This window comes from Herpailurus yagouaroundi, unplaced genomic scaffold (genome assembly GCF_014898765.1).
Source record: "Herpailurus yagouaroundi ecotype Mexico unplaced genomic scaffold, PumYag 100, whole genome shotgun sequence".
Classification (NCBI taxonomy): domain Eukaryota; kingdom Metazoa; phylum Chordata; class Mammalia; order Carnivora; family Felidae; genus Herpailurus; species Herpailurus yagouaroundi.
This window is the reverse complement of record NW_024412391.1, coordinates 21,915,022-21,941,378: the sequence shown is the minus strand read 5'-3', so window position 1 is coordinate 21,941,378 and position 26,357 is coordinate 21,915,022. Positions and strand designations below refer to the sequence as shown.

Below are 26,357 nucleotides of genomic sequence, written 5' to 3'. Positions count from 1 at the left end.
GATCTGGACTCAAGAAGAGATAACAGGTGTGAGTCTATACACCTACAGCAAGTAGCCTTTGTGTTGTCACCTAAAATCAAGAGTAGCCTTGGGGAAAACGGACTTATGGCTCTTCCCATAAATATGGTAAAGCTGGAGTTAAAGGCAGTGGGGTGGTATGTCCCTTTGTAAAGATATTTCAAATTTTATTATAATAACTGTGGAAATAAGTAATAAACTTGGGTGAAAAAGTTCACTGTACAATTTCTAGGTATCAAATGAGAGGTTATTATACAAAAAATGATAAAAAATGGTTTTCCATTTTTACAGTGGAACAGAGGACATAGGCCTGGTCTGTGACATGAGAGAAGTTGGTTAAATAACAGGAATTTTTCACCAGGGATGATTTGTACATTGCAGGAGGGGTTAAGAAGTAAAAGTGTCATGGGGCACCTGGGTGGCTCAGTCAGTAAAGCGTCTGACTTCAGGTCAGGTCATGATCTCAAAGTTTGTGGTTTCAAGCCCCGCATCGGGCTCTGTGCTGACAGCTCAGAGCCTGGAGCCTGCTTCGGATTCTGTCTCCCTCTCTCTCTGCCCCTCTCCTGCTCACACTCTGTCTCTCTCTTTTTCTCTCTCAAAAATAAATAAATGTAAAAAAAAAAAAAAAAGAAGTGCATGTGTCAGGGTTTCATTAGTGAAAGCATTTTGGAATCTATATTCATTCATGTATTATTTACTTCTACTTTTTAGAGTGATAAATAGGAAAATGCTCTTAATCACTAGCCCAGTGCCTATTGCCAATGCTCTTCCTGGTAACAATGGATTCCCCAATGAAGGGATCGGTAAGAAGAATTCAGCTTCATCGATTATGAAAAAACAAGACTCACCATGGAAACAAAGCTAAGCAGATATAGATGGTGAATGATACTGGAAAGAAATCTGAGAGGGAAGGGAAATTATGAGATGATAAGGGGAGTCCGAGAGTGAGTGGTGGACAGGAGAGAGAAAACACTAGAAGCAGTGACTTAGGTGGGATAAAGGGAGGGCTGGATCCAGGTGACCTCTCTAGGCTGAGATTTCGAAAGATGAGAGGCATCTAGGTCCAGGCATGTTTATGAAGTGGACAAAATCTGCTGCTAGCACAGCTCATCTCCCAGTGATTTTGATTTTTGACTACTATGTTTCCAGACCCTTGTGCACACTGTTCCCTGGTCAGCCAGTCCTTCTTGAACCCTAGCTCGCCCGTTTAAACCTTTCTCTTCTACTGTCCCTCAAAAGTCAGAAATTGGAGGAGGTTTGGGTCACTTCTTGTGTCCTCGTCTTGGCTCTCTTTCTTCAATATGCTCACAAAAGCAAGTTCTATCATTATTTCCTCATTTTCTAATTTCTGGAGATTAAAAAAAAAATCCTTCCTTTGTCATCCTTCCTCAGTGTCCCCACATGGTGTCTGCAGTTTCCTAGGCCTGGAAGGTGTCTTATGAGAATATAATAATACACACAAATAGGTTGTTAAAGTGCATCCTGGATTCTATCCCAGAAATTCTGATTCAGTAGGTCTAGAAAAGGATTGGACTCTGTATTTTTTAAAGTTCCTTTGGTGATTCAAATGGGCCCTCTACTTGGGAACAATTGGATCAATGGATATTTCAAAGAGAAGTTATAACTCACCCTAAGATTTACATCAAAATCCAAAACAGTTATCTTAAACAAGTGCTTTTAAAACAACCATTGTATCTATTTTCTTAGTTGATACATCCTCTTCATCCTTATTCGCGCATACATATGTGTGCTTTCTTTCCCTCTATAGATAAAGATTTGCATCTCTCCTTTTGTTTCCTCTTCTTCAATTTTTTTTCTCTCCATTTTTCTCCTGCCTCCTCTGACTGTACTCTGGATTTACAAGCTCAAATGTCTATAGCATTTAGGTCAGTGACGGTTCCAGAATTTTTATACAAGAAGAAGTAAGGGCCAGTAATAGTTGGGAAAGGAGGACAAAGTCAGAGATCTTCAACCTGAAAAATGCATGGCCTTGGGGGGGGAGGGTATAGGAGGACTTTTAAGGGGTGTAAGGACACCAGGGTTTGAGGAATTAATTTCTCATACTCATAATGTGCAGTTGCACTTTAGCATCAAGTAGATTCTATTTTTCATCTCCCTCTTCATAACATCCCATTTCCTACCATAACTAATAATTCCTTGGTCATTAGGAATCTCTCTATGATACATTGTTCTAGGGAGTAATGACTACCAAGGCAATAAACTAAGGGGCAACTACAAATACTATTATTGTGGAACCTCATCTAATGAGTAATCAAAGCACACCAAACCTATCTTAATGAAAGTATCTTGTCTTCCTGTGTCTTATATCAATTGTAGGTAAAAAAAATGAAGAAATTGGGAATTTTGGTCCTTGTCAGGATGATCTAAAATCAGGTATGTTGGAGAACTGGAGAACATGGTTAATCAGAATGAGGATTTTCCTTCAATAGTTTTAATCTCAGCATCCTTAAATTATTATTAAAAAAATTAATTTCTAAAGAACATGTAAGTAAAGCAAAAAGATATATGAAAGAAAACATAGAGGTGGAAATGGATTATTTTTTACTTAAGGATGAGCATTTCTTTTCCATTTCTCCCAATATTTCTCCACAGAATGAGTGATTAGGTGGAATGAAAAGTACCTCCCAATAACCAAAGAACAAGTACCGTACCATTCTAACTACAAGGAATAAAACTTGTAGGTGTAAATTTGATGTGATACCATTTAAACTTGATAGAATTAAAGCATACAGTAGGGCAATATAATTAACATATTTTGTCAAATTATATGATTAAATTATATACATTTCACATATGTATATATAATGTGTATATGTAACTAAATCTTCACTTCAAGTATATTCATTCTTTTAGTTTATTTTATAAAATTTTAGTTATTTTATAAAATGTTTAGTGTTTATCATATACTTTTAAAAAATTTTTTGTTTTACATTTTGCTTATTTTTGAGAGGCAGAGACAGAGCAGGAGCGGGGAAGGGGCAGAGAGAGACAGAGACAGAATCTGAAGCAGGCTCCAAGCTCTGAGCTGCTTGAGCAGAGCCTGCCATGGGGCTCAAACCCACAAACTGTGAGATCATGACCTGAGCCTAAGTCAGACACTTAACCAACCAACCAAGCCAGCCAGGTGTCCCAATATTTATCATATTCTATTAGTAATACAAAAAAAAAAATAAGTAGTTACTGGATCAATTAGTTTTTAGCCATATATACTTTTTCCTTTTGTTGATACATAGGAAAAGTTTAATCTTTTTTTATCTTCTTTAAAATTTATTTATTTATTTATTATTTATTTATTTATTTTTGAGAGAGAGAAAGAGAGCACACGTGCACCAGTGGGGGAGGGGCAAAGAGGGAGGGAGAGAATCTCAAGCAGGCTCTGCACTGTCAGTGTGGAGCTCAATACGGGACTTGCACGAACCGTGAGATCATGACCTAAGCCGAAATCAAATGCTTAACTGACTGAGTCACCCAGGTGCCCCCGGAAAAGCTTAATCTTAATATTTAAAAAAATTACTGACAAATCAAAACCACGAGATACCACCTCACACCTGTCAGAATGGCTAAAATTAACAACTTGGGCAACAACAGATGTTGGAGAGGATGAGAAGAAAAGGATCTCTTTTGCACTGCTGGTGGGAATGCAAAGTGGTGCAGCCATTCTGGAAAACTGTATGGAGGTTCCTCAAAAAATTAAAAATAGAACTAACCTACGATCCAGCAATTGCTCTACTAGGTATTTATCCAAAGAATACAAAAATGCTGATTTGAAGGGGCACATGCACCCCAATGTTTATGGCAGCACTATTGTCATAGCCAAAGTATGGAAAGAGCCCAAATGCCCATCGACTGATGAATGGATAAAGAAGATGTTGTGTACACACACACACACACACACACACACACACACACACACACACAATGGAATATTACTCAGCAATCAAAAAGAATGAAATCTTGCCATTTGCAACGATGTGGATGGAACCACAATGTATTATGTTAAGCAAAATGAGTCAGAGAAAGACAAATATATGATTTCACTCATGTGGAATTTCAGAAACAAAACAGATAAATGTAGGGGAAAGATAAGCAAAAATAAGATTAAAACAGAGAGGGAGGCAAACCATAAGAGTCTCTTACATACAGAGAATAAACTGAAGGTTGCTGGCAGGGTGTTGGGGGGAGGGATGGGCTAGATGGGTGATGGGAATTAAGTAGGCACCTGTTGGGATGAGCACTGGGTGTTATAAATAAGTGATGAATGACTAAATTCTATTCTTGAAATCATTATTACACTATATGTTAACTAACTTGGGTTTAGATTAAAAAATAATAATAAATAAATAAATAGATAAAAAATTACTGGAGTTATTTCTGATTTTTCATACATAATTCTTTTTTAATTATTTCCAAAAGCTGAACATCACAGTCTAATATATGCATGTATACTGATTTACTTAAGGAATACTATGCATTTTAGCTTCATCTTTGCCTTATAAATAAATTATATTAGCTATTTATACAATGCATTATTAAAATTAAGTAATGAATAATACCATATAAATTTATTATTGTTTTATGATCTTCCAAAAACCTTATTATATTAGTTACATTAGTTACATTAGTATTAATTACATTAGTTCTTTTTTTTTTTAAGTTTATTTATTTTGAGAGAGAGAGCATGATCAAGGGAGGGGTAGAGAGAGAGAGAGGGAGACAGAGAATACCAAGTGGGCTCTGCACTGTCAACAGAGTCTGATGTGGGACTCGATCTCACAAACCGGGAGATCATGACATGAGCTGGTATCGACAGTCAGTCACTCAACCAACTGAGCCTTCCAGGAGCCCCATTAATTACGTTAGTTCTTATGTCATCTTAATCTTGAACTGACTGCTTTCAGTAACCTTTTATGAGATATATTCCATAATTTACCTTAGGTAATTTTATTCGGAAAATTCTTACTACAATGTTAAAATAAATTGGTAAAAAGAGCCAGACTTTCTGCCAGAAATGAAGTCTAATCTGGCTGTGTTGACTCTGAGGACTGGCTTTATTAATTATATTAGATGGCTGACGTTGTACAAAAATTTATGTCACTTCTGGTCCTCCCGCCAAGGCAGGATTAAACATACGAGAGATTTATTAGGAAACAAAACCCTATGGAGAGAAGAAGAAAGAGCAGGAGCTGGCAGGATGGCCTTCGGAGCACAAGGCAATCCTAACACCTTTGAAAGAAGAGGAAGGAAGAAGAGTAAAGTAGGAAAAGCCTCAGATTGCAATGCGGTTCTGAGAAAGCTTTGACTCTGGATATAGAGTCCCAAGTTGCGTGTTTGGCCCCGCCCCCCGCCGTGTTCCCAGGAATGGGCGGGCCCTATTATTCCCACTACTACTAGCCGGGAGCTGCCCAAGGAAAGTACCACGTCAGTGCAAACTCAGTGGTGGAACCGAAGAGCCAAAACTAGGTCTGCCGGCCGATGGTGCTCCCCACAGCGAGAGCTGAATGACGTCTCTCATAGCCACCACAACGGAATGAGTTAAATCTATAATCTGCAGTCTTAAGTTTTGAAAAGAATGTATTTAAAGTATATAACATAATAAAAAGCATTCTTAACCAAAATATTGCATTGGCAAAGGTCTTTTGAAGTTAGTAATATTTATGTAATTTTCATAGGCTTCTTTGGGCCGATTGGGTTAAAATGTGAAAAAAAAAGTCGTTAAAAGTCTATGCGAAAAATAATAGATATAATTGATAGTCATTTGAAAAGTTTTATCAATTCTCTGAATTTGGAAACTAACTGATTATAATGACTGAGTAACAAATCGTAGCACCAAATTCTGATCTGGTTTGCATTTATCGTAGACTTAAAATTCTGGAGCTTCAAGGCACCATAGGGATTATCTGGACCAAACGGTTCATTGAAAAGATGGAGAAATAATTTACTCATCCAAAATCAAATGCATAGTAAACTGCATCAAGATGAAAACCTAAGTCTCTTCCAATGTACCTCAACACCTTTCAACGACACCTTCTAATTCCTTAGCTGTGATAGGTGTATACATTCCAGCCTAAGAGATATATATGGAAACACTATAAAATTAGAAGTTTGATTTTCTGTTCAACCTATGGGCTTAGCCACACTACTCTAAACAATATGCATGTATAGGAGACAAATATACTATGGGTAATAAATATTGAAGTCAGAAATGCTATTTGGCATTTCTGCCCTGGACAGGCAAAATGTGGCTACCATTCTCTGAGTAATGCTGGCAAATAAAAACACAGACCATTGCATAAAGTGTATTTCGTTTCTTGAGTAGTACTCCTTCCCAAGGATATGGTCAATTTTTTCAACAAATACGAACTTTTGTGAGGCATATTTAGCCTTCCTCATAATGTATCATCAGAACAATTCAGAGGACAGAACAAGAGAAAAGGAGAGAAAGAAATGATAGCAATCTTAGAGTGATTTGATATTAAAGTTGCGGGTATTCGTCATTTGGATTTTATAAATGAGTACTAAAATAAATTTACTTTGAGTGAATACTCTTACCTCTTAAATTGCATAGTTTTAAAAATCTTATATATTTGGTTTATGTAATATACTTGTATATTATTCTAGAGGAATTCATTTTTATGCCCAAAGTCAAATTATGCACTTATACATATAATTGCATATGAATAGAAACCTGCCTCAAACTTTCTTCTTTGAAATGTGCCTTTAGGTTATATGAGAATAGAATAAGCACAGAGTCAAATAGCACTTGACTATTTTGCATTCTTATATCATAAATTGATGTTGAAAAGACAACATCTCAGATTTGTTGAGTATAGCTAAAGCATTGTTTAGAGGGAAAATTATAGCATGAAATGCTTATATGAATAAAAGATTTAAAATCAATTCTCTTCAAAGTTTTCACTTGAAGAAACTAGGGAAAGATAAGCATATTAACCCCAAATAAATAGAAACAATAAATTAATAAAAGTGAGAGCAGATATCAATGGAGACAAGCAAAGAATACTATCAAAGTACCAATAAAAGAAGGGACAAAGGAAATTCCTTTCAACAAATGGCTCTAGCAACTAGAGAGCCACACACACAAAAAAAGAAACTTCAGTCAATCCCAATTTCACTTAATATACAGAAATTCATTCAGATGAGTAAAGGACCTAAATGTAAAGCTAAAGCTACAAACAAGTAGAAAGAAAGAATACCTGCTCAACTTGAGGGAAGGCAAACTTTTCTTAGGACACAAAAGCACTGACCACCATAAAAATAACTGATTAACTGGACTTTCACAAGTTAAAAACTGTTACTCACGAAAGGACACGATACAATTAAACAGAGAGCCACAGACTGGAAGAGCCATCAATATGTATCTGACAGAGGACTTGTATTCAGAAAGTATAAAGAATACTTAACACCTAAGAAAAGCAATCCAACTGAAGAATGGGTGAAACACCTTCCAACAGAATGCATAAGAATGATGCAGTAAGAACACAGAAAGTTGTTCTTCATTAGTCAACAGGAAAATGTAAATTACAACTATAATAAGATGCCACTTCACATCCAATAAGATAACAAAAAGACCTATACCACCAACTGCTAGTGAAGATTCAGAGCAAATACAATTCTTACACATTGTTGGTGGAATGTAAAATAATATAATCAATTATGGAAAACTGTTCAGTCCATTGTGCTAAAGTTGCAAATATATCTGCCCTACAACATAACAATTTTTATTCTAGATATTTCCTCAATAGAAATGAAAGTATGTATTCAGAAAAAGGCTTGGTAAAAGAAAGTTCATAGCAGCTTATTTATAATAGCCCAAAGAGCCTGGCGAGAATCCAAATAAAATATCATTCAACAATAATATTAACAAATTGCCGAGGCATTAAACATCAGGGAATCTCAAAAATATTATATTGCACAAAAGAAGCCAGGCACAAAAGAGTTCTTTATAATATAAACTCAAGAACCATCAATGCTAATCTCTGATGACTGGAGTCAGAATGGTGATTGTCTGTGGTGGGTAAGAATTGACTGTATGGGGCCACAAAACTACTTTCTGAAATCGTATCTATGCTCTATAATATATTGGTCATACAGATGTACACATTTTTCAAAATCATTAAATTATACACATAGGATCTATGTATTTCACTCTTTATAAATTTTACCTCAATAATGAAATGATGCAATAAAAATAAATTTCTTATGTACACTTCAACCACTACGAGTAAAAATTGCAACTATAGGTATATTGGGGGAATTAGGATCCTTTCTGTGAGTCATAGGTTTTTAAATTTATTTCTTGTGTAATGCGGTTTTTATTAAAAGAATAACATAACTAGTTTTGCTATTTCTTATAGCATTTTTATTACTATATTGATGTTTTTATTTATTTACTTTTAATGTTTATTTATTTTTCAAGGAAAGAGAGACAGTGTGAGTGGGAAAGGGGCAGAGAGAGACAGACACAGAATCCGAAGCAGGCTCCAGGCTCTGAGCTGTCAGCACAGAGCCCGACGCGGGGCTGGAACCCACAAACTGCGAGATCGTGACCTGAGCCGAAGTCAGACGCTCAACTGACTGAACCACCCAGGCGCCCCACTATATTGATGTTTTTAAAACAAAGTATTGTTATAGTTTGTCGAACATCCAAGGCTGCTTTCCTTCTCCCTACTTTCATATCTGGAGGGAGCCTGACCAGTATGTGGCATTTTGGCCTACTTAGTAAGTTTTTCCCTAACAGTTATTTATAAGGAAAAGATCGTTTAAAAGGCAGATCAAGAGGAGTTCAGTTCAGTCAAATAATAATGTAATTTAAAAGTTTGAAAACCAGCAGACATTAAATTCATTCTAAAAATAATTAATCTCTCTAGAATTTTCTCCAAAGAAAACAATTACAAAAACATATCGTTATTATAAAACAACTGGGGGTTTTGTTTAGCAGATAAGAAGTCTTTATTATTTACTTGAAAGCAACTTAAAAATTTTTTCAACTCAAGGATCTTTTCTGACTACTTGCTGTGTGTGATACAAATGAAATAGTTTCTTACAATGTGAGACCAACTCCAGTTGGTTTTATTCATGTGAACGTAAAAACAGGTAAGGAAAATAGAGCTATCACAGTATATAATATTTGTTATTCCAGTAACTGGTATTTTTAAAACTCTCACATTAAGAGGATATTTGTAAATTTTAAAGCCTAGAAAGTTTAAGACCATATATAGTTCTTTGTTTCAAAGCCAAACCAGGATCCTAAAGTTTGAGAGAATTACTGGCTTTACAAATTAGAAATGAAAGAATTAGTGAGTTGTTGTTTTCCTAAAATTGCCCAGCTGCTTCTAACTTGGGAAAGATACATGCAGGTTAGGAACACCACTGGAGGCTGCCAAACACAGCATTAGTGAGGAGCCAAGCTGAGTGGCGGAGAGAACGAAGCAAACAATTTACAGAGAAAGCTCTTGTGAAGATGGGTTTTTTCTGAGGAAGCGCCACAGGAAGTTCATAATAACCTCTTGAACGCTCGTAAAGTTCATAGCTGCAAAGTATCACAGTAGCTGTTCACACTTTATACACCTGGAACATTTAACTGTAGAAAGCAGAGTTCTGCTTAAAGCAGAGCTCTGAATAAAAGGAAACAATAAAGGTAAGGGATGAGTTGCAGGTCAAATTAGCATGCGCTGGCTGTTGGACAAATTCCCACAGAGCCATGGCACTGTTAACAAGCAAGCAGGCCACAAAAACAGATGACCCATCATTAGAGGGTAAGACCTAATTCTGCGTGTCCCCCAACAAAATACTGCATATGAAATCATAAAAGAAAATTAAGCTGTCTTTAAAAGCACTTAAAGACAGCAAACTTTAATCCTTCATTTAACAAATATTTAACATTTCCTGTTCCCATATATTTTACATAAACAGTCTTAATTGTTAACAATCCTGCTGCTGAACTATTGCCTACTTGGGGGGTGCCTGGGTGGCTCAGTCAGTTAAGAAGTATTGCCTACTTTATGGATGAAGAAGCACAGAAAGGTCACAATTATTTGTCTATCTATCTACATAGGTTCCTTTAGGGCATGGATAGCATTTTACTTAACATTGTGGCCCTAAGGCACAGTAACTAGTCCACATCATGAAGTACAGTTGGGCTGGCCTTAAAATAAAATAAGATTAGAATAAAGTAGAGGCATGGGAGAGAAGGTAGGAAAAAAACCAACCAACCAACCAACCAACCAACCAACCAACCAACCGACCAAACAAACAAGGGGAATATCCAGGGTGTGAAAATGCATATCTGTAAGTATATAGATAACAATTTGAAAAGCTATTAAGGAAAAATAATCCAGTCTCCTTCTTTCATTACTTGTTCTTGTACCTAATTCAACTCACAAATCCAATACTAGCAGGAAATACTAAACTCCAGTATATTACCTTATTGGAGAGTCAGAAAAATATAGTCATTGGACTTGTGCAAAACTTTTACACTCTGTTCAGTATCAATTTGCTTCTGCATCCCCTATATTGATTTTCACTCCAAGTCACTTGAATCAGCAATGATTAAACATTGCTCAATTCAGTTTTTGATATGCTCTTAATTTCAGTTTTGACACAATGCAAATATATCAGCTCTCTAGAATCTGAGAACACTCTTAGCATGTATTTGTTCAAATTGTAATTTAATTCTACAGTATATGTGGGAAAGAAGTTCAAATTCAGTGTAGATTTCACAAACATCTTGCAATAGCTGTCCGTAATATGCGATGAAAAGCAGACATTGTCATTATCACAAACTATTCATATTGAGAAGTTCATAATTCTCTATAGAGTATGTATTTTCCTTTCCTGATTATATAAATGCATACATATAATGACTATAGTGGAAATATTTCTTCCTGAATCATTAAGACTGAAAATTGAGTATATGTTTTTTTAAATTGACTTTTATTGGTAATATTTTAATCTATTTTATATGTATTAGATGTGTAACAGAAGAAATGTTTTTAAAATTATGCAGTACATTAAATTTAAGTTGGCAAAAGGATTATTAGAATTCCTTCCAAGCCCAGAACATCTAGGGGAGTTTTGGTACAGCATGTAAAAAAGCTTAGAAGTGCCCACTCTGTCCTAACAAATAAAAAGCTGAGCCAACTGAAAAATCAACAACTCTTTTTAGATCCATAACAGAAGTAAGGTCAAACCTTATATTGGAGAGAATGACAGGCAAATAGTCACAACCTACTAGAACAGTACTCCTAATTGATTTAACAGATAACATTTCGTTAAAAACAGTAGCAAAATGACTTTGCGTGTGTTTGTATATATCATATATATGTTTATGTATGCTTATATGTAAGTGAAATGAATGACAGCAATGATACAAGGGATGGAAGGGAGGAATTAGGATTATTTTGTTATAGTTGGGCACTTCAGCATCCCTCTGTCAGAAATGTACAGATCCAGCATCCAGAAAATTAGTAAGAACACAGTTGAACTCAACAACACCATCAATTAGCTGCATATAATGGACGTCTATAGACTACATCATCCAACAGAATATACATTCTTCTCAAGCAAAGAGCATCCAGTATATTAGTCTTATTTTTAAAGTTTATTTATTTTGAGAGGGAGAGAGGGTGAGAGAGAAAACACATGCATGCACGAGTGAGCAAGTGTGAGTGGGGGAGGGGCAGAGAGAGAAGGAGAGAGAGAATCCCAAGCAGGCTTCATGATGTCAGCACAGAGCCCAACTTGGGGCTCAATCTCATGAACTGTAAGATCATGACCTGAGCCAAAACCAAGAGTCGGACTTAACCGACTGAGCCACCCAGGAGCCCCCAGTATATTATTTTAACTAAACTTTTTCAGTTTTCCCTCTGGAAGTCATATATGTGTGTGTGTGTGTGTGTGTGTGTGTGTGTGTGTGTGTGTGTGTGTATACATATATGTATACACACACACACACACACACATATATATATACCACATCTTCTTTATCCATTCATCCATCGAGTACAAGGTTGAAAGGATGAACAGTGATAATTTTATGTAGATTACATGGCATAACAGTAAAAGGGGTCACACTCAGCTTTATCTTTTGTTCCCAGTTCTGTGCATTTTTAGGATAGGAGAGATAGCAACATCCACTAGCTAGTTCTGCCCATTTTTTCCCAGCCTATGCATTCTGGCTGAAAGAGACAGTATATACTGACCAATGATTTAAGGCATATACTACATCCTGTAAGACAGCACTCCAACCCCTCAGGGTATTGTCACTCCGATGATGCCATAACTGACCCTTCAGTAGGTCATTCTAGAATTTAATCAAGCCAGATATTTCTAGGTAGTAAGGACATGGTAAGACCAGTTAATTCTGTGAGCCTGAACCCAATGTCTCACTTCCTCCTCTGTGAAATGAGTCCTTGGTTGAAGGTAATGTAATACATGAAACCATAATGATAAGCAATACTTCCTGTAGGTCCATGAATGATTGTGTGGACAGAAATACTGTAAGCAAGGAAGACAAGCCCATATGCATATTAAACATCTATATTCATGAGAATGCCCTTTCCCTGATCCAATATACTCAACTATCCATCAGATTGCCAGCTGGTTTCCCTGGGGAATATTATCATTTTGTGGCTTATTATTGTCCTCTGCTATTGGCAGATTAGATACCTGGCTGTGGTTGTAGCCAAATGGGACTAAGTGAAGCAAAATCCCTGTTGTTAAGCCCATAGATGAGTTCCATCCATATTGTCAGTGTTGGTTTGTGAATGAACCCATTGAGCAAACACCAGAAATCTGGTGGAAGAAGCTGATTGAGATACATAGGAGGAATAATCTTGTCTGCTTGATTACTGACAGCATCCTCTGCAGCAGATGCCATCTGGAGTGCACTTACATAGGACATGCTTACCCACATGCATCCCCCCAACTCCTTATCATCAAGTTTTAAATATTATTCTAGGGGCGCCTGGGTGGCTCAGTTGGTTGGGTGGCCGACTTCAGCTCAGGTCATGATCTCGCGGCCCGTGAGTTCGAGCCCCATGTTGGGCTCTGTGCTGACAGCTCAGAGCCTGGAGCCTGTTTCATATTCTGTGTCTCCCTCTCTCTGACCCTCCCCAGTTCATGCTCTGTCTCTCTCTGTCTCAAAAATGAATAAATGTTAAAAAATTAAAAAGAAAATATTATTCTAAGTCTCTTTCCAGTTGATTAACCTTGTAGGTACTGCCCATGGATCTCTGTAGATCTATACCACCAACTATGTTCCCATTGCACAAAAAGTAGATAACAAGATGTGCCACTTGAAAGTCTTCCCTTCAAGAGAATTCTTTATAGTGTCTTCCATGGTGTTCCAAAGTGGAGCTGCAGTAAAGTGGGAAGCATATGTGCAGACCTTTCCCTAAACTGGATCATCTATTGACACTATGGTGTGAAGATCCTTCTGTAAACCAATTCTTTTTTTCCTTCCATTTCAGTGGTCATAGGCAACTGTCCATGAAGCCATAGTTGTTTGTTGAGGGGTAAGGGGGAAAGCAGTAGGAGTATATAACATGGGAGTCTGAAGTATCTACTTCATGTGGTTTACTTGTAACTTCTAAACCTACAAGGGTGTTCTTGAATATACAATTTCCACTTCACAATGGAATGATGCTGTGTACATTCAACTTTATGATTGGGTCAATCTGATAACGTACAGTTTATTATGGGCATTTTTTAGTAATGTCGTCACTTAGTGAATCATCCAATGATAAGTATCCACATAAGAGGCAGAAGAATAGAAAACAGACACATTAAGAGAAGGAGGCCACATGTGACCATAAAGGCAGAGATTGGAATACGACAGCCAAAGAATCCAAGAAATGCCTGGAGCCACCAGAAGCTGGAAGAGGCAAGAAAAGATTCTCTGACATAGCATCTGGAGAGTGTCTCTGCCAACACCTTGATTTCAGACTTCTGGCCTGCAGAACTGTGATAAAAGAAATACTTGTTGTTTTAAGCCATTCAGTTTGTTGTAATTTGTTACAGGAGCTCTAGAAAATGAATATGACTGTCCGTTTCATCCCCGTGGATCTGATTATCATTTAATCATCCTTATAAATCTCTTCAGGGTAAATCACTTTGTTCCTAGGGCTTTTTATTATAACTCTGCCCTCTTTTTCTCCGATGGTTAAGCTTCACCACTCGGCTTTTAGCGTTGGGGATCACATTGTTCCCATAAAATCAGGTTATCAAATTCCATAACGATATTCCCACTGTCATCTCCAGCCTATAGGGAACAGCCACCACAGAGCTTTTCAGGGAAGCTGGTAACACACTCACGACTGCATTTCTTAATGCCTTGGCGAAGATCCTCTTGTGTAGTACTGACACCTCTAAGGGGTGTCTGAGAAAGTCACACATAATAGATCCACCCCACCAACCCATTTTCCTGAATGATGTTTTTGAGGGAAGTTCTTGCATTTTGAGGTCATTGATATAGGTCACTTTCTAGTGGTAAACATATCTAGCAGTTCACAGGGCCTCAAGCCAACACAGTAAATCCTGAATTCTAGGCAAGAACATGAATTTGCTTTGGTGCAATCTTTTGTTTTGTCCTTTTTGGTCTAATAGTCTTAGAATAAACTCTTATACATGCTCCCCTAACTCTTGATAAAAACTGACACAATCCTACAACTCTTTCAGTATATAGGCTAACCCATACCCGACCATACCTTGTTTGTTCTTCCTCACCACTATCCTTACCTTAATGTGATCTAGCCTGGGTACACACTTTACTAACAGTATAACTCTGTAAACCTTCCAGTCAGGCTCTAGACTTAATCCCCAGTTACATCTGACAGGTAAACACAGGAGATAAGTAATTTCTTTAGAGTTATCATTAAGGTTTTCTGAATTTCTATCTGGGCCTTGTGTTGGACCTTCAAGGCTTTCAGTCTGTCCTTTCCTTATGAACCCTTTCAGTTGTAAGAAGTACCATCCTATGCCATAATCTTTGCCACCAAAGTGACTAGTTGGCTCAGCCATTTGATCTCCCTATGCTTATCCTCCACATGCACCCCATTGTGCACCACCACTTGTGATATTTTGAGTTATCATGATGCTACCACATGGTGCACATTACCAGTGTCCTATTTCCCCCTGGCAAGGAGGTTATCCATATGCTCTCCAAATATGTGAGCAGCCCAAGCCTAGATTCCATTTTAAAGTCTGTTTGCTCGGATTGTTCCTGGTACCAGTTACTGTTTTTGTCAGGGTCCAGGAGGCACACTCAAACTGTGAATTTGAAAAGTATTTAGAAAAGGGTTTACAAAGGAAAGGGCACAGTTTAAGGAAATCAAAATAAAAAAGTGAAGCACCTTCAACCTAGCTACGAAAGAAAGCAATTCACCCATAAGCTGAAGGAGTAAAGGAATGAGTCTCAGAACTCAAAGAGAGTTATAGAGTAGAAAGGCTGACCATACATACAATCAGAGATACGGCCTCCGGCAGATAAATGCAGTCACTGACAACAGACCAAAAATCAGATAGGAGTCAAGAGAATAAATACCCAACCTCTGTGTGTCTTCCAGATCTCAGATGTCCTGCTGATGCTTCCCACTGACCAGATGCAACTGGAGGACATTATACACTCACTGATACGTGCATAAAGAGCAGCCTCTAAGGGCACACAACAGAGAAGAGAAGGGTGGAAGGGAAATCTGAAGAAGCAAATGAAGAATATCCAGCAAAAGACATTATTTATCTTTTAATATGTTTTTAAATTTTATTTGCTAATATTTTGTTTAGGATTTTTGCATCTATATTCATTGTGAGAGTGGCCTATCATTTTCTTGTACTATCCTTGTCAAATTTTGGTATTGAGGATATGTTGGCCTCATGAGTTGGGGAGTATTCACTCTTTTTCTACTTCTTAGAGGAATATCTATAGATATTTCTTTAGAATTATTCATTCTTTCAATGCTCATTTGCGACACAAGACAATTTTACTTGCGTAATACTTTGGGCAAAGCATGTTACATAATCCTGCCACATTTCAAGAGGATGAAGAATTGCAATCAGTCACCCAGTACCCCTGGAAAGAGAGGAGAAACATTTTCTACCTCTTGACTCACGATTTTTTCATTTTTAAGGTTATCTGCGTCAAGAACTGCAAAGGGTCTGAGATGCTAACAAATTTGCCTGCTGGAATTTCGTAGATGAGAGTGGAAGACATGAGACTCCTAGGTCAGGGATGAAGCAGAATCTATTGTTCACAGAAATAGCAGCGGCCAGAATATCAGCATTTTGCCCTAATTCCACCAGGGTGATACAAGGTCCAGACGCCACATGCACGCACAGTGAGTTGTTTGCAGGATAGAAATCCTGGGCTTAGAGACTCTGAATCTTTTATAGTGAACAGTAAACACTATCCCTATCTTCCAAGACTGCTAGCTACACAAACATCCTTCAAAATAAGTCTGAAAAAAAGCAGAACTACTACCTCTGCTCAAAAGACATTCAGAAGTGCAAGAAGCCTATGGAGAATTGTCTTTCAAATGACTTTTTTTAAACTTACTTTTGTATCTAACATGGAGATTAATTATTCATTTATACTGTGAATAATAATTTATCAAGATAAAGTAACTCTCTTTGCTCTGCTGTTTTTCTTCTCAGTTTCATCCAGGAAATTAATATTGCTACCATTATTTTTTTGTTGTCTGCTTACATATGACTATTGCAATTTTACAAAGTTATCATTATTTTTAACCTTTCTATGTCATTCCATTTGGGGTATATATCTGGTACGCAGCAAATAGTTCACTCTTTGGATACACTATGATAATAACTATCCTTTACTAGATAACTTTACCTATCTGAATTTACGCACTGTGATTTTTTAACCTGGTTTCTTATATGTACTTCTTCCTGCTCACCTTAGAAAATAAAAACAAAAACGCTTTATTTCATAATAGTTTTCAAGTTTGTTGTTCCCTTTTTGCCTCCAGAAACGTGGAGTTTATAATTCAATTTTCATTCTGCTAGCATTAGTCTTTAAATTTTTTAACTAAATATTTTAATATCTACTTTCCTATCTATCTGTTGAAACTTCTCCCATTAAAAAGACTTGGAACACTTTTATCCCTCTGAATGCTCCTATAGTAGACATTTTATTGGAATAGTCAGGGTATTATTTTGGTAGATTGATTTTTTTTTTTTTTGCAGTATAGATTTTCATTTGAGGAATTATTTTTGTTCATTACATTGTTTCATAACCACACAAATGATCATTTAGAAAGGATCTTGAACTTGCAGTGCTCACTGCCTTTTCTCATATACGGTGTCACGTCCATACCTTACTTCTATAGTTTTAAGGTTGGCTGGAGTACAGAATGGGTACATAGAGATTCATGATATGCCTTCTGCTTAACAATGTCTTTCTGCTATCTTCACAAATATTTTCCCAAAAGTAAAATTCTTAAATCATCTTTTTTACCCTCAAAATTCGAAATCCTTCAATAGAAATGTTCCTTCCTTCTGGCATTTAGTGTTGGGTAACAGAAATCTATGAGGCTGCTATTGATTTTATTTTCTTGTGGCTACTTTCCCCCTCCAACTTGCATGCTTATGGAATTTGTCCAATATTCCTGAAATTCAGAAATACCACGAGATTGTTTCTATGTGTGTCTGTATGTTCATTTTCCCAGTACTTGGTAGATTCTTTATACAGCTAAGGTTATAGATCTTTTTAGCTTGGGAAAATCGGCTTTAAATCTCTCTTTGCTAATTGCTTCTCCTTTTCTACTCCATTCTAGGCTTATGTTATTTCTAGTGTATTGTTATTTCTAGTAAGTTCGTTAAACTTATTATTTTTGCTCATCTATTTCATTATTTTGTCCCTTTCCTCTAAATTCTAGGGAACTATGTTGAGCTAATCCATCAAATCTCTTTCAAGAATGAAACCTGCTGGTCATTGCCATTTATGTGTTGTTTTTGGGAATTTAGCAATTGTTTATCTGGGTAATAGCAATTTTTTCCCAGTATCAATTTCTCCCCAAAGGACGAAAAGTGCTATCAAATATCCTTAACATGAATGAAGAGATTTGTTATGTGAATATCATTCCTCAGAAGGGTCCCTTTTTAATTTTTTAATCCAGATAGATAGATAGATAGATAGATACAAGCTGATCAAGAATAGTCACTATATTTATACATATATATATATATACACATATACATACGTATATATGTGTATACATACACACACACATATATACACGTATACACACACGTGCGCACACACACACACACACACACATATATATACACGCATATATATAGTGACTATTCTTGATCAGCTTGTTTTGCAATTTGTAAAATATTGTTCTATTCTATTGTTAGGCCTGTAACCATATAATACAGTCTTCATAAAAGAGAAAGAAGGAAACGCCTTCTACAGCTTCATTAGTTAGTGGGCTAAGGGAAATATGTTCATCAGGCCATAAAGTTGAGGAATGCAGATACTATGGAAGCAGGAGAACCTAACTGCTCAACAAGTCATTGCTCTCCAGTATGCTGGAGTTAAAATTTTAGTGGGTAGCAACCTGACTCCCCCTCCGCCCCCGCTCCGCCCACTGATGGCTCTCTAGCCAGATACCTCTTCTCGTCCCTTCTGCTGTGGATTTTCAGATAGCTGTGTAAAACAAGTAGTTCTAGAAGGATTGAAAAGTGTTTACCAGAATAGTTGACTTTATTGAGGAAAGTCTTTCTGCTGTTGAGCTGTGTTTTCCGCTTAATGGTTATTCTCCCAGCCCTGTAGGTACTGCCCCTTTCCATTAATGAATTTAATTGCTCTGGTTGGTCCACCCCTCCTTGTTGTATTCCAAAATCTTCTATACTAAGAGCAAACGCTATCTAGTCAGTTGATTCGCCCTTGGGGCAAATAGAAGAATTCTCAAAGTCTCTTATTTGTCCCTATCTGAATATTTCTCCCTTGCTGCTTGCCTCCCCACCCTTCCATCTCTAAGATGGGGCATTCTCCTACATTGTCTTGTGAAAATCTGATAATTTACATTCCGGTGTAAACCCACTCTTGTCTGCCTTAAGTTGTTACCTGTTTATCAGTGATCAGTCTAACCCCATCTGTAATTCACCATTTAGAAAGTTCCCAGAATGTCTGAATTGTCCATGAAACCTTGAAATTAATAGCATTATAGCACTTTGTTCCTTTGATGTTTAGTTCCTTACAAATAATTGCCATGTACCACGATTTTGCTAAATTAAAAAAACATTGTAGATATCCTACAAAATATGTTGTTGAAATGTTGGCAAATATTTATATACAACAAATATTAATATTTAGATTGAATTCCTTGATCACTAAACTTAAGAGAACAGCTCATTGTCTACTGATTGGAATTAGGAGATTCTCCCCCCACCCCACCCCCAAATTATTGTGCGTGTGTGCGTGCGTGTGTGTGTGTGTGTGTGTGTGAGAGAAATACTGCTACTTGAGTTATAGAGTTTCACTTTAAATTCTTTCTCTCTAGCGAAGTATCTTCTATTTAGTCATCCAGCTCCACTTTTCCCATTATCTCTTCTACTCTTTGCCCCAGAGCTGCATGAATTATTCCAACAGACTTCTATTTCTCCTGCTTTACTTCTGGGTTCTATAAATGGGAAATGCAAGCAGGAGACTGGAGGAAGGGAGAAGTATGAAATTAGAGTATTTATTTCTCCAGTTCCTGAGACCATCTAGGGTTGGCCATCCCTTGACAGTTGTTTTCTGATCCTCTCATATATCTACGTTACACTCTGAGTTCTCAGACCTCTCCCTCCCCAGGCTCATTGGAGACTAGCGGTAGAGACAGCTTATCTCGTACTGGCCCAGGGTTCATGCACTATTCCTTTAGTTTCCCTACACACTGCCCACACTTTATAATAAGGCCCTTTGTAAATAAACCCTCCTTGAATTTTCCTATTTTGAGTGTGCCATCAATCTCCTCTTAAGACTGACTCACACAGGGGCGCCTGAGTGGCGCAGTCGGTTAAGCGTCCGACTTCAGCCAGGTCACGATCTCGCGGTCCGTGAGTTCGAGCCCCGCGTCAGGCTCTGGGCTGATGGCTCGGAGCCTGGAGCCTGTTTCCGATTCTGTGTCTCCCTCTCTCTCTGCCCCTCCCCCGTTCATGCTCTGTCTCTCTCTGTCCCAAAAATAAATTAAAAAAAAAAAACGTTGAAAAAAAAGAAAAGAAAAAAAAAAGACTGACTCACACATTCTTATTCATCACTGTAAGTCTGACATGCATGCGGTTAAGGTTATTCCTTTGGCTTACTGGGGAAAGGGGTTGCTATAGTTTATTTAACCAAGTTTATTCTTCCTACAGAATTTCATCATTGCCCCACTGGCAGTTTTACTCCCACAGTAAAAGATAGTTCTACCGTTTACCCTGTTTTCCAGCATAGAATGCGTTTATTTGTTTGTTTATAAATAATTCCAGTTGTTTTACTGGGATTTCAGGAAGGATGGAAGATAAAAGTAGAAGATAAAAAGTGAAGATTCACATCACTGTATTAAAGCATAGCATCTTTTGTCTTACCTGTAAAGATTTTCAAAAATGGAATTCTATGTTTCCTCCCATCCACATACTGACTATTCTTCTATAACTACATTTACCTTAAAATAAATTACTTGAGTTGAAAGTTGAGCCTAGGTTTTGTTTGTTGGTTTTAATATAGTGCACTTGAGATTTTAAATATTTTAATGTAAGAATGTGAAGAATAAAATGTTCTCTTTACCTTAAAACATTAATTTCAGGAACAAAACTATATTTCAATTGATCACTAATTGTGTAACAATAAAGCATTTATATTGTTTTATCTTTATACAACTTATGATAATATGAGAAACAAAAAACAATTAAAATCAATAAAAAGATAAAATTCTATTTCCATGTTGTGTGCTCTCTTATTACTCTATTAGCAGTGGACAAAAGTACTGATCATCAAACACTCCTGGATCTTCTAGGGACTAGGTCTCTGGGACACTATAATCTTAGGTGTTGTTTCTGAGTGATATTTCTTTCTGATCTCATCTATCTCACCATCATCAAGTATAAATGAAGCCAGCACTGGAATTTGAGAAAAATAGTTCTTAGCCAGGATATGTTTGTGTTTGATCTTGTGAATAAACGAGGGTTCATATCCCTAAAAGAAAAGAAAATCAAGTTCTATTAAATGTCACAGATATATTTTGCCAGGTAAAAAAATAAAAACACTTTCATGTCTCAGTTTCGTATACCAGTTCTCTCAGCCCACAGTATATTTCTTCCCAGTTTTGTCTAATATCTTTCAGGGCTCAGCTCCTATGACATTGTAAACTTGAGGCCTTTCCTGACTCTCCCTCTGACCTATGAGTCCAAACTAATCCCTCCTTCCTCCTTACTTGCAGGTACTTAGTACTTTTATATATTTTAATTATAATATTTAGTTCATTCTGTCTTGAATTTCACTATTTGCTCAAGAGTCTTTCCATGATAAAAAAATACTCCTTAAAGGCTCAAATTGGGTCTTTTTCATATATGTGTCTCTCAACACCACAAGGTAGATATCAATATTTTTGAATTATGATCTTGTCACGTTGGTTCTCTCTTTAAATGTACTTCAACACCCACACAATTACCAACTTGAATTATTTTTTTCTAAGACTGGTACTTATCTCCCTGTCCAAAACAAAGATCACAATGGTGTTGTGACAATATAAACCTCCCTTTACTCACCCTTTTTACTACTTAATTCCCACCTCATGAGTCCATTTTCTGTCTTTAAGTAGAAAATAACCTTCCTGCCTTTATCAAGTCTCTGTACCTTTCCATTTTTATTCTTAATTAATATTTAGGCTTCTGGTCTCTCCACAGCTATAGCATACTTTGAACTTTCTCTGTTATGTAGCATTGCCACAGTATAAGATAATCTGTTTTCTACTAAGAGTGGCAGACTGCTAGTTGCCAACCCAATATTCATTCTTTCTTCTATTCATATTTAGAGGCCTGATTTTGCAGAAGGGCCTTATTTTGTATTGTGTGATGTGCTTAGCTTTCCTAGCCTTTATTCTAGCTAGGGGTGGCCATGTGACAAGTTTCAGGCCATTATACATACATGTATACATAATAGAAGCCATTGGATGAAGCTTACAAGAAAGCTTTTTAAGAGAATGAGCTATTTTATCTCTAAGACTCCACAAGCATGAGAATGAAAGTGAAAGGTTAAAGATGGCTGAAGAGAAAGTTAGAGGGCTTGGGTTTCTGAGAGCACTGTGGAGCCACCATCTGGACTTAACTTCTTGTTTGATAAGGAAATTAACTTCACATTTAATTAAGTCATTATAAATTGCTTAGTCTGTTATTTCCAACCAAACTTAAATACAACAGAAACCATGATTGTGTCCATTACACATCTTTGTTTTTCTCCAAGCACTTAGCACTGTATCTGGCACATTCAAAAGAAAATCCTAGTTGAATTAATAAATACCATCTGTTTCCTTTATTAATCTTAATCGACCCTTCTTTTCAACTAAACCACTACTTGTACCTCCTCCTAGAATTTGTTTTCTAAAAGTAATACATCCCTCACTAAAGACCCTCCATAGTGTCAAAACAAATGTAAAGAGAGCCTGCAGGAAAGGAGCTAAAGGACACACCATTCTGGCAGAGAGTATCATGTAGGAGTGTCCTGGCTTAAAGTCTCCTTTTTACAGACCAATTTACCAGGGCATAATACTCATCCTTTGCACTGATCTAACTATGTTCAACCACTTCTTAGTCCTTACTTCATTAAAAAAAAAACAAAAAAACTAACACACTTCTGTTATTCAACATTAAATTATACATGTACAGATCTTTATAAGTTTTCAAAGTACCTTTATAGAAAAAAAAAAACAATCACTAAAGGTGAGATAAGCATATTATGGTACATACAAGCAAAGGAACAATTAGCAACTCTTAAAGAATAATATAAAATGGAAAATATCCAATATATATTATCCCCTTTTTATATTATTTCCCTTTTCATATCATCCCCTTTTATAGATGAGAAAACAGGCACTAAGACATTGACAAATTTGCTCAACTTCTCCCAGTTCATAAATGATACAGCCAGAATTCAACCAAGGCTGCTCTGATCCTCTATATTGATTCCATGATTTTAGCTAAACTTTATAAAAATTTGTGAAGCAAAGAGGGCAGGTCTTAACGTCCTACAGATTGTTAGTGACAGAAATGGGGACATACTGTGTCAGATCTCCTGACTTTACATCCATTGTTGTTCCTACTTTGACCAACGTGTGTACCATGAGAAATTGCTCTGCCTCATTTATGGTTCAGAGAACAGAAGTCTTTTCCACACTTTTCCTATAACTTGTGTCATGATTACGGGGGGCCAAGATTATTTTAACGTTTGAGTATTTTTTTACTTACTGAGAAAGCAAATATCTCTGTGCATTAAGGAAATTCTAGAAATGCTTTAACTTTAACTTGTGGCAAGACACAAACTATTCTTTTTAAAAAGCTGAATATTAATAAAAGATTACACCTAGTCCAAAACCATAAAAAGGCATTTTTTTTTTTAGTTTGTCTGGTTGAGAACCTTAGCTCTCTTTATAGAAATTTATAGGCATCCAGAAATTAGGAATGCATGTGAATAGAACATTTAATTGGATACTACACTAATTTGATTAAATACACAAAGGGAGTGTGTGGATTAATTGAAACAGTAGAATATCAGCTTTGGGAATGAACTTCAATCCCACTATAGGTCCTAGATGAAATGATATTGTAGTATTGGCTATGCTTCAAGTGATTACATATTTATGAAGCAGCTTAGTTTACTAAATATAATATTTAACACAGCTTCAATTTCTGCTGCTCTTTCTTTCAATCCCTAGAGTGCAATTTTTCTTAGCCTGACTTCTACTGGAAAATTATTCCAAAAAACTACAAATTTAACTAGTTCCTCCTCTTTAAACCCTCCCCTCTACTCAGTAAAAACACAAGCAGGGAATAGCACCATTCAAAGTGACTATTATATTTGAAGTCAGTTCTTTATTTTCTCCTAACTGACATTTTGCATGAAATTCAAAGTATAGGAATTTAATCAATAGAAGGCAGAGAATCACTATCAACTGTTGGGTCCTAAGCTTGCTTCGTGTAAATGAAGCTCTCTGATGAACTCAATTCTGTTCATTGAAATGTTTTACAGATTGCATCTTGTAAGTTAATGAAATTAAATGGTATTGAATTTTTACAGCGTTTTCCCCACTCCTAGTCATTTGGGAGAAAATGAAAACTGGAGCCTCAGAACCAATAGTCCATCAGTATAATTGCCATTTAGAGCACAAGATTATGAACAAAATTTGAGAATTTAGTGTGCTTTTTAGGCAGACTCATGATGGTTAATCAAAGAAAGGCAGAGTCTAGGTTACATAATACCTATCTGTTATTTCATTTATTCATTCAACAAATATTTAGTAAACCCCTAGTCTGGGACAGGCACTGGTGTAGGTATTAGAGATACAGACATGAATAAGCTAAATAAAACCTCTGTCCGCATGGAATTTACTATGGAACTATGTGCTTCAACTTGCTATTATTAAGAGAGAGTGATATCCAGTTTAGATACTTGTAAGATATTCTGATCTCTTATCTTGTCCTTTTCCATGCCTTGGCTTCCTTTAATTTTAATCTCAGCCATACACACCATCCACATATTTGTTACTGTTATCCAGTCTGTTTCTTAATCCAATGGAAGTATTTAAATTATCCTTGGATGTAGTAAAAAGCAGTCACACTATCTCTAAAATTTTCAATGATTAAATGAGTTCCCCAAATAAATTCTCCTCTTTCTTACCTCTTCAATACTTGTTAGCTTGAGATGAGCAATGCTTTCATCTTTGGTAAGAAGAATGCAGTTCCAGGGGGACCATTCCAAGGACTTATCCCACCTGACCATGACCAGATCATGGAGATCATTCCAGGCACTGAGTGCTGACTGCGATGCCCATATGTTCTCTATCAGGTACTGAATATCTTCTAGCTGCATGTCAAAACAAGTTTGAAAAATAATGTTTTCTTCTAAATATAACATTCTTTAAGATTATTAAATTACTTGAAGAAATACATTATCAGAGTATATTTTTAAGAGAGAAACGTTATTCATGAAGTTGCTTCTTACAATTTATTTTTCTCCAAACCTCTGCTCATTCTGCCCAAACTACATTATCAGTTTCACAGTCATGACTGCATCTTTAACCCAGAAAAAGCTGCATATATTTCATCCAGGATGCTAATTTTACCTTACATGTATATATGGTACTTGGTGCTTTTCAAAATTTGTCACTATCATCTTATTCTCAGGGTTATTGTAGGTCACTTTATTTCCATGTTACAAATGAAGAAATTGAGATTTAATAAAGTAAGCAATTTGCTTAGTGTTATTAAAAAGACTTTGTTGTTTTAATGAAAAAAATAAGGAAAATGGGGGAAATGAAATAACTGTTTACAAACTTTTACAATTTAAACCATATTAGCTAAAAGTCTTGAAATGACTTCTTATCACAAAGTCTGCATATATAAACTTAGAATTGCCAGAGGGGCAAGCGTCACCAAGTATAAGCATAGATAAAAGTACTTTTATTTTATTTTAATTTTTGAGAGAGAGAGAGATGGAGAGACAGAGAGAAAGAGAATGAGTGGGGGACGGGCAGGGTGAGAGGGAGAGAGAGAATCTTAAGCAGGTTCCATGCCCAGCATGAGCTGGGGGTTAGATCTCAGGATCTTGAGATCAAGACCTGACCGAAATTAAGAGTCAGTCGCTTTACCAACTCAGCCACCCAATGGCCCAAGGAGCCATTATTTTAAAAGGTTTCTGTGGGAAAGCAGGAATATTTTCTGTAATATCAGCGAACAAATTTCATCCATGACTGACAACCCTTACTGATCATACCTGCATCAGGAAAGCAATTTTAGAATCATCTTCATAATTAGCTTCTGAATAGTAGAGCCGTTGAAGTAAACATTTGTACTTCAGAAATGATTCTCGTTGCCGAGTCTCATTGTCAAGGTTAATGCAGTTACGACACCGGTATGCGCGGTGTGAGGTGGATGATACGGCAAACTCTGTGGAAGGCAAATAGAGCTGGCAACTGTGGCAAAAGTAAATCTTCTTATAAAACTTCAATGGGTCTTGAGGGACCTAAAGAATAAAAGAGAGAGAGAGAGAGGAAGAGAAAGAAGGAAGGAAGGAAGGAAGGAAGGAAGGAAGGAAGGAAGGAAGGAAG

At 36.6% G+C, this 26,357-nt stretch overlaps 1 protein-coding gene across 2 annotated transcripts in view; it reads right to left on the bottom strand.

Annotated features, from left to right (window-relative positions):
• IQUB (IQ motif and ubiquitin domain containing) overlaps window positions 1-26,357 on the bottom strand; it is a 119,396-nt gene that overhangs the window by 43,758 nt on the left and 49,281 nt on the right. The window contains exons 11-13 of one of the 2 annotated variants that reach the window (XM_040472092.1): window positions 26,024-26,272; window positions 24,929-25,114; window positions 20,580-21,232 (exon numbers count right to left, since the gene is read on the bottom strand). In XM_040472092.1, coding sequence (XP_040328026.1) covers window positions 21,050-21,232; window positions 24,929-25,114; window positions 26,024-26,272 — 618 coding nt within the window. In that variant the 3' untranslated portion in view covers window positions 20,580-21,049. Of the gene's footprint in view, window positions 1-20,579; window positions 21,233-24,928; window positions 25,115-26,023; window positions 26,273-26,357 lie in introns of those variants that run through there. The other variant, XM_040472093.1, reaches the window with a different exon arrangement.